The sequence below is a fragment of the Onychomys torridus genome, chromosome 15 (assembly GCF_903995425.1).
Source record: "Onychomys torridus chromosome 15, mOncTor1.1, whole genome shotgun sequence".
Classification (NCBI taxonomy): domain Eukaryota; kingdom Metazoa; phylum Chordata; class Mammalia; order Rodentia; family Cricetidae; genus Onychomys; species Onychomys torridus.
In genome coordinates this window covers 42,733,279-42,749,009 of record NC_050457.1, presented here as the reverse complement: position 1 = coordinate 42,749,009, position 15,731 = coordinate 42,733,279, and the positions used below count along the sequence as shown (strand labels likewise).

The 15,731-nt window shown below is 43.8% G+C and overlaps 1 protein-coding gene across 3 annotated transcripts; it reads right to left on the bottom strand.

Annotated features, from left to right (window-relative positions):
• Positions 1-7,692: 7,692 nt before the first annotated feature.
• On the bottom strand, positions 7,693-14,385 carry Tmem267 (transmembrane protein 267). 3 transcript variants are annotated; one of them, XM_036207161.1, is made up of 3 exons: positions 14,308-14,385; positions 10,240-10,623; positions 7,693-8,144 (listed from the first exon to the last, which is right to left on the bottom strand). In XM_036207161.1, the coding sequence occupies exons 2-3, from the start codon at positions 10,552-10,554 to the stop codon at positions 7,809-7,811; spliced, it is 651 nt and encodes a 216-aa protein (XP_036063054.1). In that variant the 5' UTR covers positions 10,555-10,623; positions 14,308-14,385; the 3' UTR covers positions 7,693-7,808. The 3 variants fall into 3 exon arrangements, with proteins under 3 accessions (XP_036063054.1, XP_036063053.1, XP_036063055.1); XM_036207160.1 differs by lacking the exon at positions 14,308-14,385 and adding an exon at positions 14,068-14,145; XM_036207162.1 differs by lacking the exons at positions 7,693-8,144; positions 14,308-14,385 and adding exons at positions 8,152-8,233; positions 14,068-14,157.
• Positions 14,386-15,731: the final 1,346 nt, after the last annotated feature.

Sequence of the window (15,731 nt, the reverse complement as noted above, 5' to 3'; positions counted from 1 at the left end):
TGACTGGAATGGAGTCCGTCGACAAGCTGGGAGGCAGAGAGTACAATGGTACTAACAGCTAGCAGAAAGAAAAGCAAATTAGGAGTGACCAGTTGTTAAAATATCTCACCGGCTGTAACTAAAACCAGTAGATGATTGGTGCACAATCTGGAATGTGCAGTCCTTGTATGAACTTAACCCAGTTAGCCTGGGGTACCAACGAGTCAAGTTAGTTTTGACATCGGGAGAGACTGGGTGGATCCTTCATTGACTGACTTTGAAACAGCTGGTTGCCTGTGTGTGTGTAAAAGGACAAAGTTAAAGTATTAAATTCTAATGTATTCCATATTTAAAGAAGTGTGGAGGGTTTTTTTGTTTTTGTTTTTGTTTTTGGTTTTTGGTTTTGTTTTTTTTTTTTTGCTCTTTTCACATGAAACAAGATTCAGAAGCCATTAAGGAAATAAAACGTTTTACCCATTCAGGGGGCTGGAGAGTTGGCTCAGTGGTTAAGAGCACCCGCTTCTCTTGCAGAGGAGTTGGGTTTGGTTTCCAGAATCCACATGACAATGCTCACCCATCTGTAATTCTAGGCACAAGGGATTCTGTTCCCATTTCTTGCCTCCTCAGGCACCAGGCACACATCTGGTGCACACACATGCAGGCAAACACTCACACACATTAAATACAAATTTTAAAAACTGACTATTCAAAAATACCAAACTCCGTTATTGGGGCTCCCTCACCCCAAGTAAAGGAAGGCCCCCAAGCCACCTCAGCACCTGCTCCTGCTGCCCCGATGTCTGTCTCATTTTTTAGTAAAACAAGACGTGGAATCCAGAGTTGCTCTGCTCTGAGGCAGGCCTCAGAGGCTAGACCCTTCCCCAAAGCTAGTCACGATATTGAAATTCCTGCCCTTCCCCAACTTCCTGTTTGGTTCTGTCAGAAGGGTTCTGCCCCACATCCTCAGTCCCACAGAAGTCAAGAAGAATCTGCACATTGTCCTTCCCAGGTTCTTCACTGGATAGATAGCATTAGACTGTAGTTCTTCGTGACTGTGCTGTTATGAAGCTCGGCATAGAAATGGATCCTTTGCCGGGCGGTGGTGGTGCACGCCTTTAATCCCAGCACTGGGGAGGCAGAGTCAGGAGGATCTCTGAGTTCGAGGCCAGCCTGGTCTACCAAGTGAGTTCCAGGAAAGGCGCAAAGCTACACAGAGAAACCCTGTCTTGAAAAACCAAAAAAGAAAAAGGAAAAAGAAAATGGATCCTTTACTTAGTGTGGGAAGGCTTCAGTTGGACGTTCTACTGCATCTGAAACTGCCTAACAATTGGCATGTTTATCTTGTTGACCTTTCTCTTGCTATAGAGGGTTGGTCTCGACTATGATGAGCAAGGAAAGCTCACGGCACTTTCCACTCCTGTACCATGAAGGGAAAAAACCTCAGACAATAGACAAAAGGGGGCAGGTATGTACGGACTTTTTTTTCTCTCCCGAGACAGGGTTTCTCTCTGTAGCTTTGCGCCTTTCCTGGATCTCGTTCGGTAGACCAGGCTGGCCTCGAACTCAAAGAGATCTGCCTGCCTCTGCCTCCCGAGTGCTGGGGTTAAAGGCGTGTGCTACCACCGCCCGGCTTGTACGGACATCTTGTATGTCCACCTGAAAGAAATAAATGACTCAAAAGAAAAATCGGGGGTCGGGGATTTAGCTCAGTGGTAGAGCGCTCAGGCAAGCGCAAGGCCCTGGGTTCGGTCCTCAGCTCAAAAAAAAAAAAAAAAAAAAAAAAAAAAAAAAAAAAAAGAAAAAAAAAAAGAAAGAAATTCAAAGAGCCACTTAATAAACAAACATGTATCTGATGGCGTGGAATTTCTTTCAAGAAAAAAAAAAATACTTGTGAGCCAAGCATAGTGGTGAGTGTTTGTAATCCTTGAAAACGCACGCGCACGCACACACACACACACACACACACACACACACACACACACACACACACACGCTCACACACATGCTCACACACATGCACGCTCACAGCCATAACCCCTAGAAGAACAGCTCAACATACTTTCTTCTCACCCTGTTGTCAAAGCCTTTCTAAGATCCCAGGGTTAATTCTCCTCGAGCTCACTGGACCTGGCATGTTGAGAAGGAAGCAGAGAGCTTGCCCAGTGATATGCTCTGAGTGTCACAACCTAGGAAGGCAGGGCTCTTTCCAGAAGAGCTGGCCTGCAGCCCAAGCCACTTTCTGTGGAGGATGGATTGCACAAGAGCCCCCTACCTGTACCTGTCAGGTTAGAAGTTGGGGAGACACCAGAGTCCCTGTTTGTAGGGGAACCAGGCTCAAGGCCTAGCCTACTGTGAGAAAAACAAAACATACAGCCAAAAACCAGGCAGTTAGCTGTGAAATCCAGGCAGAGTGAGCCGGACGTAGTGTTTACTCAGGCGCACACACACACACACACACACACACACACACACCATACAAGCTTTATACAAATGATAACATACAAATGATAGCATACTGTCCTTCTGATTGTTTCAATCTTTAAACCCTCAAGGCAGACATTTCTGCATAGATTCTATGGATCTGGTTCGTGTATTTAAATCTGTAGCCATTTTATTTCAGGGGCTGCATGCTAATTTAGGTTAGTGATCATCTAGTCACAGACTGTTAGGCAGGTTTTTCTTTGTTTTTTGCCTTCTCAGTCACCATCTGCCATTCTTCCCTGGAACTGGAACTTCTGGGGAAAGTGGCTTCTTGTTCTCTTAAATATAGTAGCAGGTTTCCTCTGGCAATGATGCGGCGGTCTGTACACCTGCCACCGATAGTGAGACTCACTAATCTTTTAAAACTACTAGGAAGGATTTAAAGACTACCTTTTAATTTTGTATTTTAAATCAACTATATTGAATGTCTTCGGATTTCCCCTTAAATGTTTATTTGTGTAACATAATACAATATTTGAAATAAACCCTTCCTGGTGTAACTAAGAACCCTTCCTGGTGTAAAAAATATCCCAGCCACACAGTGTTTCTAAATTTATTTTAAAACTACATTCACACCCACCTCTCCCCCGTTTGTAGACTCCGTCAGAATGAAGTTCAGATGTGCTTCATTATGAAAGACACTATTAACTGGAAAGTACTAGTTAATAAATTCTCTCTGCCCTACATTTATGCACATTGACATTAGAAAAGGCACAAATGATACAAAGCCATGGGCAGGGCTTGCACACACAACGGCTTTCGTTCGGTTCTGTGCATTTCCAGTGGGATCCTGCTGTACCTGCAGGGAAGAAATTCACACACTTCTCTGCAGCTGAACCCACAGCAAGGCCCTTAAACCAGCCGTCCATGAGAGACTCTGGCACCAACCACCAAGTAGGAAGACATGGCTGATTTCTAATTTGTGAACAGACTGCTTATAGTATTCACATTTTACCACCTGATTATAGAGGCAATTATATTAAATATTGGTAGGCTGACAAATTTACCTTCAAGGGAGAATTTACTCTGTACCACAACATATATAATTATTCACACTTAAAAAGCCATCACACTTAAAAGTACAGCATAGTCACATCTAAAGGCTTTGACAGAACTTCATACCCAGAAGTTTGAGTATCGCTTTATCATCCCAGTGTTTGCCTAGTTGCCATAAAATTATGCAAGGTGCCAGTGAACCTTACAGCTCTGTTATATAAATCAGACTTTGTATATTCAGATTTTATATATATGAATAATATGGAATAAAGTGTTACTTCATCTATAATAGGATATAAAAGGCTTAAAGTACTAAGATTATTCTTTAAGCTTGTATAAAATTCTGATCAACTATCACCGGCTTGTCTGATTTTGGAGGGAGGGCAGAGGACTGAATGACCTTAGTCATTGTTCTGTAGCTTTAGGAGACAAAGTCTATCAACTGAAAATCACAGTATAAAAAGTATGTCCAAGCCAGGCATGGCTTTGCAAGCTTATTATTCCAGCACTCAGAGGCTGAGGTAGGAGTAATTGCTATTCAAGTCCAGTATGGGTTGGGCTACATCATAGAGAGATTATGTCTCTGAGATCTGTGTGTGTGTGTGTGTGTGTGTGTGTGTGTGTGTGTGTGTGTGTGTGTGTGTGTGTGTGTGTGTGTGTGTGTGTGTGTATGTCTGTGAGTGTATACATGCATGTGTTTAGTATATCCTCTCACAAATGTACATGGGCCTGGATGAAAACACCCTGGGCTTTGGGCTTGGTGAATACAAACCTTTGACAGTTGGGCATCTGTGCCCTGTGCCGCTTGCTCACTGCTAGTCATGCTATGGGGCAGAGTTTTCTCCAGGTCCTCCCTGAATACTAATGTGGCATGAGTTGGCAAGACTAGGGGATGAGGGGCTAGAGCAGTGGTGGTATTTTCTTGAAGCCAGCAGGAATAAGCTACACGACTAACAGATAAAGAGCTCAAGAGCAGCCTGGGAGGATGGACCAGTGAGGAGAGACACACTAGTTAACGGAAGATGTGAAGAGGATGGAGAAGACACACAGGCCAATGAGAAATGACAACTTCTTTTGTCAGTGGACCAAGAACAGAGTGGTAGTACGGAGAGGTGGCTGCTGGTTGTTAGTGTTCTAGAGGTCATAGCCACAACATTCATGTAAGGAAGGGACATTTCTGAGGGTGGAACTTTGGAAAACCATCCCAAAACTTTAGTTATTATTTAAGGAAGGAATGATGGTCTAAATGAATTTTCATTCTAACAGTAAAAAAGTTAGATGATCCCCAAAGTGCCAAGGTGGCATCCTTAAGCAGGGTCTCTCTCTATAGTCCTGGCTGTCCTGGAGCTCACTAGATGCTCTTATGCTTAATATGAAGAGAGGAAAAGATACAAAGGGTTTTACAACTTAGAAAAATGTACATAAGATATAGACTTCATTTTCATGGATTTAAGCCAGATGGTTAAAAATAAATTGAAGCTGGGCAGTGGTGGTGCACACCTTTAATCCCAGCACTCGGAGGCAGCCTGGGCTACAGAGTGGGTTCCAGGAAAGGTGCAAAGCTACATAGAGAAATCCTGACTCAAAAAACCAAAATAAATAAATAAAATTTATTCTTTATGTAATATTTACTATCATACCAACCAAATTGACAGTTGCTCTTGAAAGCTAATAGGTTATAAGAGCTAGGCCATATAAAGTAACAGATTGTAAAGAATTTAATTTAGCAATAAGGAATTTAATCTCCAAAGATTATGAATCTTCCTAACAATGTACAGAACTCTTTGTAAAGCCCAAAGCCTGGTTTGGATATGACATCATGTTCCGAGTCATCCACTTTTCCTCAGAGAATAAAGCATACAATTGCTACCATTACAAATGATCAGTTTAAAAAAATAATCTGAAGAAAACAGGAATCATATATTATGGAGTATCCAGGATCTGAGGGAAAAAAAAATCTACGTACACTATAATCTTATGTCTGTTAACTTTATTCCTCTAAGACAAAATTCTATCATTTCAGCTACAGCTCCACCAGGCATTCAAGGCAGGAATAACTCTAGACATACCAAGCTCTATATCCATCTACTTTATTTCTCTGGGATGAAATCCTGTCTCCATAACTGCAGTTCCGTCCAGCTCTCTAGCCCATAGTCCTGCTAACACTAACTCCTGTGCTTTCAGCCTCATCTTCATCCTCTGTGTCCTCTTTCTCCATCTCTGCTGCTCTCTACTCCTGGCACTCAGAAGACTCTACTCCAGATCTGCTTCCACTCTAGGGAATCTCTGTCATCCCCTCTCGACAAGCTGTTCAGTTCTTGTCTGCAGAAAACACCTGCCCTTTCTTTCCCTGGGCACGTTCCCTGTCTCCTCAAAAATGTTGTTTTATCTCTCACCTTGATATGTAAAGACCCCTTTTGTTTGAAGTCAAAATGCTCTGGAGAAACACTAGGCCTCCTCAAGATGAGGGGATGGTCTTCATTAGCACAAGAAGCAAAGCTAGGCATCTCTGCCAGCTTGTCTCCTAAGCTCAGCAGGGCAGTTAGTGACTTAGTAGGTTCAGCAGGTCTGGGAAGCTGAACTACCAATTGGTCTGGGCACACAAGGATTTCATAGCAGAAGACAGCTGGAATATTAAAGACTGAGTAACACCAAATATTCCTAATAAATGGCTTTGCCTTTTGACAGACCCTTGGCCGGTCAAAGTTCAGCTTTAATATACAGCTGAATCTCTATGATATAGTCTTGCGGCCCACAAGAATATATGCCACAAAGAAAGGGAGAAGCCCCTGGGGCAAGATATTAAGACCACGGTAATATCAAACTACAGATGTAAAATTTACAGTAACACACTTCCTTCTCTAGTAAAGGTTAATCATCTTAACAGTCGAATCTGAAAGATCAAAAGAAAACGCAAGATTTTCAAGAACTACTTTATTTTGAAAAATCTTTCAGTTCTCAGTATGGAGAAGATTTAAAAAAAAATCATTTCATACAATCTTTTAGACTAGTTTGTGACAATTCCACGACTATTGCAGTTTCAGTGGCTGTCAGGAATCTGCATGTCAGATGACACATCGCTCAGAACTGTTTTTACAGAAGTTCAGTGATGATCCAGATATCATTTCGTCAGTGCTCTTTGCTAATAAATATTTTTAAACATTCAGTTGTGTTTTCAAATTAGTGAAAAGCTAACATGAGATTCCTGGGCTAATCACACTAACCACCACCCCCCCCCACCCATAAACTTCAGTGAATGTAATTAGAGGTAACATGGGATAATTACTTCCTAAATTGATTTCTGAAATCGTAACTTAGATTTAATTCTATTATTTTAGGTAGATTTTTGCCAATAATTACCGTCCATAGAACATTTAAAATTATTACTTCAGTACATACATTTTTATCATGATCTTATTTTTTTGTCCACTTCACTGTTTCGGTGTCTCAGGAACATGTGAATCCAAATATAATGTGAGCTTTCTATGTTGTACGGTATTTTGTTTGCGTTTTGACAAATAAAGCTTGCCTGGAGATCAGAGGGCAGAGCCAGCCACTAGTCAACCATAGAGGTCAGGCAGTGGTGGTGGCGCACACCTTTAATCCTAGCACTCGGGAGGAAGAAGCAGGAAGATCAGGAGTTCAGGGCCACTCTGGGCTACACAAGACTGATCCAGTCTAAAAGAGAAACAGAGTGTAGCAGTGGAGGTGCATGCCTTTGATCTCAGCAGTAGCAGGTGGAGACAGGAATGTAAGGTGGGTAGAGACAGGATCTTGGCTGCCCATTTGGTCTGAGGTAAGAAGCCGCTAGTGGCTGCTCCTCTGCTTCTCTCATCTTTCAGGTTATTACCCCAATATCTGACTCCTGGTTTTTATTGATAAGACTAATTAGGATCAGGCTTCATTTCTACAAATTAGCTATCCCAGATTTTGAGCGTTTTAATCAGGAAATGGACAGACTTCCAGACAATAGAGATGAACGCAACAAAGCCAGTAAAGTCCCACAAAGCAGCAGCAATATAACACAGCATGAAATACAGGCAAACCCAATACTGTGCCAGGCAGACATGAAGAGGGAAGTGAAATTACTGAGCACGCCTCGCCAGCAAGAGGGCCCGAGAATTATAAAAACTAAATTAAGTACCTAACTGTGTTTTTAAAAATCTCACTTGAGGCCAGGCAGTGGTGGCGCATGCCTTTAATCCCAGCCTGATCTACAGAGTGAGTTCCAGGACAGCCAGGGCTGCACAGAGAAACCCTGCCTCAAACACAAAAACAAAATTTCACTTGAACATTGGCTGTCTTTCATGACTGTCCTCTGAGCTATTCCTTTCCTTACAGCCGTGGTCAGCTCAGACATCAATACTCATCCCCTGTTTTGAAGACATCATTTGCCTGGTCCCTGTTAAATACATAAGGAATGAGCACATATGGGGTAAGGATAATGTGGTTATTACATAAAGCCAGAAGGGCAAAGGAGACGTTTTTCCAAATGGGCATATCCACAGGCCGTGACGAATTCCATCTCGGATATGGTGCGAAGTCCAGGAAATGAACAGCATCCACGGGAGGAAGCACCATGAGTCTCTGAGCCTGAGGAGGTGGATGGCAAGCTTCACACTCACAACCGCGATGGGGATCACTGTGGAGCAGTGGAGGAAAGGTCTTCTCGGGAGAGTCAAAGCAGCCTGAGGGGAGAAGGCAGCAGCTAGCGTCATTTCCTTCCTTGCAAAAATCTCACAGCTGTGTCTGAGTATTTTAACATGTCCAGCGTCAACTGGAAATGCAAGAAAAACATAACACTGCAGATGCGTTGGACACACGGTTTGCAGGTCAGTGTTTCTGTTTTCACTCTCTATGGTACTCTATAGCAAAAATAAGTTTTTAACTTAAAAAAAAATATGAGATGATAAAAAAGCATGACCACCATATCCTTTGCACCAACAATAAGATGGAGGTTTTAGGAATATGGTACTGGGGCTGGAGAGATGGCTCAGAGGTTAAAAGCACTGGCTGTTCTTCCAGAGGTCCTGAGTTCAATTCCCAGCAACCATGAAGCAGCTTATAACCATCTGTAATGAGATCTGATGATCTCTTCAGGTGTGTAGGCAAACATGCAGATAGAACACTGTATACATAATAAATAAATAAATATTTTTTTTAAAAAGAAATACTGTATTAATTTTATAAGTTTCCCACTATTTGCTTAAAAAGTCACAAACATGATTTATATCCTAAGTATGGGATTTGCACAATTGGGTTTAAACAATATTTAAAACTAAAAACATTTCTATTTATTTATGTGTATTTACATTTACTCGTTGGGCCATCTCATCAGCCATATTTTGAAGTTGTTTTCTTCCTCAGATGTTTTTTTTAAATTTCATTTATGTGTCTCTGTGTGGAGGTATGTGGATAAGCATGCAGTTGACCTGGAGGCCAAAAAAGGACACTGGATGCCCTGGAGCTGGAGTTACAGGCAGTTGTGTGCTACCACATGGGGGCTGGGAACTGAACCGGTGCTCTTGACCTCCGAGCCATCCCTCCAGCCCTATTTTCAAGTTTGTAGTTGACAAACAATATCTGCGCCTGTTTAAGCAGTAGTGTGGCCTTCCCTGCGTGTATGAAGTGTGGTGGCCGTATTAGAGTAAGTGGGGTATCTACGGCTTCAACCGCTATCATTTCTTTGTGTTGAGAATACGATTCCTCTTCACCAGCTACTCGGACACGGATACTAGTTGTCAACTACAGTGCTGGAGACATCAGTAGCTTTTCCTCCTGTCCAACCTCACCTGTAACTCATCCTCGATCCACACCTTCCTATTCTAGAATTTGTGCTTTTTAAGAGCTTTATGAGACACCTCGGAGTATATACACACATATGCACAACAAATAAGGTATTCCTTCATTAATGCAGGGAAAGGGAGAATATTTTTTTATTATAACTGCTTCATAATAGCCATGAATACTTCCGGAATTTACTACTAACATTGAAAGATTATTTCAAGTTATTATTTTGTCCTTCTCTATGCTAAAGCTGAGGGGATAGGACTTTAACCCTGTGTCACCTTCACTTCCAGGGAAAAAAGCTAAAATTCATCTTGAGCCAGCAACCATTCCTCCTTCCGGCCGAGCTTCAGAGTCAGGCAACCCTGACGCACTTAGTCTGTGACAAGCAGGAAGAAACGATGCTTTCCCCACCACTCAGCAGAGATCTCCTGAGCGCCTACGAGGTGGGCCAGGGAAACTCCTTGCTTTGAACCTGTACTTCTTTTCTGAAACGTTTGTAAATCAGACGCATATAAAAAGCAGGCAGGCTGGGCGGTGGTGGCACATGCCTTTAATCCCAGGACTCGGCAGGCAGATCTCTGGGTGTTTCCCAGGAGTGAGAACAGTGCTGGCACACCCAGGAGAGGCACACTTATTGGAAGACAAAGAGTATGAAGAGAAATGTAGCGTGGTCCTGAGGAAAGATCACTGACCCAGGAACACCAGGAGTGACTCCTGCCCGTTTGCACCAGTTTGCTAATGTAGTCTGTGAGCCAGCACCGAACTTCCCAGCACAGTTAATAGTTCTTACTTTATGTCTACATGGGACTTTGTGATAGCAAATTTGATTAGCTACGTGTCTGTGTGCGTCCTTAGGGAACTATTACTCAAAAAGTGGAATGAATCAGCGTTCCTGTTTTAAAGTAAGACATTCTCTCTAGCCTATGATGGCTAAGAAGACCGGCATGGCAGGGCTAAAGGCATTAAAGCCAGACAACAACGTCGATGTCTTACCTTTAAAGACAGGGATCGAGCGAGGAAAAAATGGTCAATATCAATAACAGAGGCTAAAAATCCAGCTAAAAGAACTTCTCCAAAGTCAGCCTTCTTCTTGATTCCAATGACCACTGCCCATGACCACATGCCAATCACACCGTGTACTATGTTATCTGAGAGAGCACGAAGCCAATCATTTTGTTGAATTACGGAAAACCGGAGAAGTCTATCAGCTACTAGGCAAAAGATCCCCAGACCAAGGCTGGAAATGAGAGACTCAGTGCTAAAACACTGTTGTAAGGCATGAGTCTTTTCAACTTTGGACGTCATCATAAACTGTGGCAGTATATAGTAAAAGCCATCAGGGGCCAACAGTCTATTCTTGTCTTCATCCTTAGTATCCTAAAATAGAAACCAAAAGAAAAATATTAGTGAAGGTTATAGACTGCCACATAATATTTATATGAACAACATCAGCCATAATTATAAAAATGAATTGGAGAAATTAACATCCCTTACATGGTATACAAAATGCTGTTTGGTCAAAAAGAGTAAGTCAGTTTTACAGGAAAACCAGTTTATGTGGTACCAAGGAGAATTCCAGAAAGCCCATTGACTTTTATTTATTCCCGCTAGGTATTTAAATAGCTCTGTCAGAAAGTGCATGATAATGACAGTGGGCATTCATTGTATCTGTAAACCCAACAACTGCTTCTATACAAAAAAAAAAAAAAAAAAAAAGTCTCCTTTCCGGACTGGAGAGATGGCTGAGTGTAACAGCGCTCGCTGCTCTTTCAAAGGACCTGGAATATCCACAATGGACTACTCACAACTGCCTGTAACTCTTGCTCTGGGGGTTTTGATACTTTCTTCTGGCGTCTACAGATACCTGTGTGCACTTCTAAGGTAGTGATAAGGGTCATCCAAACTAAGCCTACCAGCTTCCTTTTCCTAAGCAAACCTGACGTGGAATGGTCCTCTTGGAAGCCACAGGCTCTAAGACACAAAACAGCTGAGGACAAGGAAGTCCCAGAGAAGCCCATAATCACAGCATTCTGCCAGCAGGGACAGGGGGATCCCTGTGAATTCTGGCCAGCCTGGTCTACACAGAGACTCTGTCTTAAAAATATCCCAGACACAAAGACAAAAAGCTAATAATGAAGATCAAATCCTTGGCTCCAGTGTCCAAGGTTTGCAAAGACGCCCTAAGTTTTTACAGTTCACCCTTTTAAGAGCTTCTTTGGCCAGGCGGTGGTGGCGCACGCCTGTAATCCCAGCACACGGGAGGCAGAGCCAGGCGGATCTCTGAGTTCAAGGCCAGCCTGGGCTACAGAGTTAGTTGCAAGGCAGGTTCCAAAGCTACAGAGAAACCCTGTCTCCAAAAACCAAAAACCAAAAAACAAAAAAAAAAAAAAAAAAAAAAAGAGTTTCTTTGACATCTCCCCAACAACCACCCCTTTTCTCTATTGCCTGGAATAATAACAACAAACCCTGAAACTTTAGCTTATATGAAAAGGCAAGCATAATTCTGTGCTGAGCTCTAACCTGGCCCAGGCTACCGAAATAATCCGTCAGTCGTCTGTCAAACATTTCAGGGCTTTGTCACAACTGGTTTTTAAACTTTTTATTCTGTTTGTGTGGGTATTTGCCTACATTGTGAATGTGCACCACCCGCATGTAGTACTTGCAGAGGTCAGAAGGTGTGGGTTCCCTTGGGACTGGAGTCACAGATGTGTGAGCTGCCATATGGGTGCTGGGGATTGAACCTGGGTCCCCTGCAAGAGCTGCCAAGTGCTATGGACAAGTGGACTCTATAGTTCCTCACACTGATCTCTACTCTTCTGTATGTTTGACGTTCTCACTTAGAAATGCTTTAAAAAAGAATCTAGGAAAATTCCAGAAAACACAACCTAACTGACACTGAGAAAAAGCAGATCAGTAGCCGAATGGATGGAGGACGTAGGGAGAGCTGGAAATCAAAGAAAGCTCTGGGACGATTCCCACTTTCAGCGCCTTGTGATACTTTCATAGATACATCAAAATATGTTCAATTGTGTACTTTAAAAGTATTTGGATTTAATTACACGTCAATTATATTCCAACAAAGATGTAAGATAAAGTTAGTGTAGTGTGCTTTATTGGTACTTAACGAGTGTGGTAGTGCATGCCTGTAATCCCAACACTTGGGAGGTAGAGGCCAGTGGATCTTTGTGAGTTCAAGGCCAGCCTGATCTACATGGAAAGGTCCAGGCTAGCCATGGCTACATAGAGAGATCCTGTCTCAATAATAAAGTTATTTGCAAAAGAATGAGAAATGGCATCTCGTCCACTTTTAAGAGTGTTACTGTGGAGTAACAGAGTCTGAGAGAAAACAATCACAGCTGTACAGTTCCAAACACAGCTAAGTTACAGCATCTCAGCAACAATCCTGAATTTTAAGAGCTCTGTTTTAAAGAAACAAACACACATTGGGACAAAAAGGAAAAACATTTCAGCTGTGTGTTGGCGGCACATGCCTTTAATCCCAATACTCGGGAGCCAACTCAGGTGAATTTCTATGAGTCAGAGGCCAGCTGGTCTACATGGTTACATAGTAAGACTCTGTCTTAAAAGAACAAACAAAATAAACATCTACAGACTGGTAGCATGGCCCAGTGATCTGCCTCCCGTGTGCTGGGATTAAAGGCTTGCGCCACTACTGACCGGCAAAAGGGGAAAGTATTTTTGTTATGCTAAAAATTATATTTCTGATACCACACAACTTTTTATTAATGTTAACTGGAATGTATTCCAAAAGGGACTGAATCCAGGACCTCAGAAATGTTGGGAGCACTTTCCAACCAAGCTATAGACCAGTCCTCAGCCGATAAGCTAAATATTCATAGAGGTGTTATTTGGGTTGACTTCTCTACCATAAGAGCCAATCATCTAATTTTTCTGCTACTTCAAGAAGCCACTTTTTTTTTTTTTTTAAATAATGTCTAAATTTGTTTCATTTCATCCTCCTTACAGCAAATGTCACCAACAATGGGGACTTTCCAGCAAGCAAAATGGTCATCTCCCTTCCCGTAATTTCTCACATATTAGCCGGTCTTTTTTTTCTTTTCTTTTCTTTTTTTGCTACCAATCATACATTTCTACACAAACAAGTAAGACATTCCCAGTGTAAAGGACAACTTCTTCTTCAGTTCCTCCATCCCCCTAACCTTGGGGAGAAGCACAAAACCAAGAGGTCTGTAGTCCCGGCACTCAGGAGGATGAAACAGAAAGACTACTTGAGTTCAGGGATTCCAAGACAACACGGAGGGCACACTGAGACCATGTCTCAAAAAAAAAAAACAACCCAAAAACCAAAAAACCAAAAAACAAAACAAAATCAACCAAACAAAATCATCACAACAATGAAACAAAACATGCCTTGCCTGCCCCAAACGGCCTTTATTAGGCTTTACAAATAAGTTCTCCTCACCAAACTATAGTTGCTGTAAAAGTCAACACATTTAAATTCTTAAGTGCTAAAATACCAAAAGCAGATGCTAAATTTAATGCTGGCGATTAATAATGGAAATAAACACAAATCTTATTCACTTCACCGTGACTCTAAGGCCATCCCCACCTCTCTCCGCACGTAAAATATTTAGCTCTTGTAACGACTATAAATAAAATACACAGTTATGCCTCTCAACACGTTTCTAATCTCAGCCAGTTCCTGAAGTCACGCTTTTCTGAGGTCCGTGTGACCTAGTAAGTTTCGGGATGTTAAACGGGGCGGGCAGTCTTAGTACTTGGAGGATTCGCTAACTCGGGCGCTCAGGGCTCTTCTACTCAAGTCAGGGTGACAGTGACCTCTTCTGCCCGGACGCCCGCCGGCTCCCTGCTCCGGGACGGGACAAGCAACATCCCGGCGTCCGAAGAGCGAGGGCGGGAGGCGGAGGCAGGCGTGCGGCTCTGGCTCGGCAGTGAGCCTGCCCTCCCAGCCCGCGGCCCCGACCCCCGACGGCCTGGGCTTCGTCCCTCCGGCTTCCCTTTGAACGCGGCGCGCTCCACCCGGGCCTCCCCGCCCGGCCCGCCGCGGCTCAGCCATACCCTGCTCGCTTCGCAGTCGGCGGGCGAGCCGGCAGCGCTCCGCCCCTCGGCCGCACCATAGAGACGCAGGCGCCGGCCAGAGCGGCCGGGTCCTCCGAGTCCCTGCGGACGCCGGGATGCAGGCTCCTCTCGGAGCGGCTCCTGGCGCTCGCAGGTTGGTCTGGTTAGTGCCGTGAGTTCTACAAGCTTCCAAAACCCGGGAGAGAAATGGAAAACGTCCCGTCGGTGTCTTGGCTTAGCGGCCGTCGAATCCCCCACCTCGGTGCACCCAAGTGACGGCGGGGCAGCCGGGACGGAGAAGTCACCTCACCTGGTGCAGGATGCGCAGTGGGTCTGGGTCTCCAAGGGACAGAAGTTTCTAACTTCCTTCAGTGGACGCCGCAGGGCTGGCGAGGCAATTACCTGGCACACCGCGGTGCTCCGTCGCCCCCTTGGGGATTTCTCAAGCCTTTGCTAGACACTGGTGGCGGCTGAGGCTGGTCTTAGGACAGACAGCAGGGTCATGGCAAGAACATCATGACTACTAACCTGTTGGAAACAAAAGCGCCACCACCGCCCGGCGGCCAGTTTTCTTTTTTGAAATGCAGTTTGTTTGTTTTTTTTAATAGTTCTGACAGAGGTGGGAGTGATCCCTGGTTTTAAGCCGAGCCAATGGTAGAGTAGGTTCAAAAGCCCCTGGATATATTTTTTTAAGTTATCTAATTTTTTTGAGATAATGCATCATCTCTCCTTTCCCTTTTCTCCCTCTAATCCCTCTTACATATACCTCCTTGCTGTCTTTCAAATTTCTGGAAAGCCTAGGGGCCCTCAACCCTATATAAAGAATTACAGGCAACTAAGGAACGCCGAGAGCAGAACTAAGTCTTCTCTGGGGAAGAACACACCAATTGGTTACCCACACCATGTTCGCCCTGACAGCAGCACACATACAAGCACACACTGAGCAGGCTGTATTTATTTAGGGATACGTGTGTGTATAAATATACACACATTTATGTAACGACAGTCAATGGGGTGGGCCCTCCAGACAGCTGAATGCCTGCTTCCTCAGCACCGCTCTAACAGCCAGGGGGAATGGGGCCACCAGCTTAACTGGGAATGCTTCCTCTTTCGGGGTTGGCAGGCTCTCCCCTAATTGAGCCTGACCATCTTACTCCATTTCAATACACACCCAGCCAATCGGAGCCTCTTTTGAGCCTCTATGACCTCCCCAGCATCCGCCTTCTGTTGGCCATTGCTCACTCCGCAAACTCCTGCTCTTCCTCTGCAGGCTTGCCCTCAGCCCTCGTGCGCTCTTGGAGAGCAGCCTGTGGCTGCTGAGAGGCTTCCCTGTCAAACCTTAGCTGTCACTCTCCTTGGAATAAAATCTTTGTTTCTCTTACCTTTCATTGTCTGTGGTGAGACAAGAACTGGGATGAGAAAGA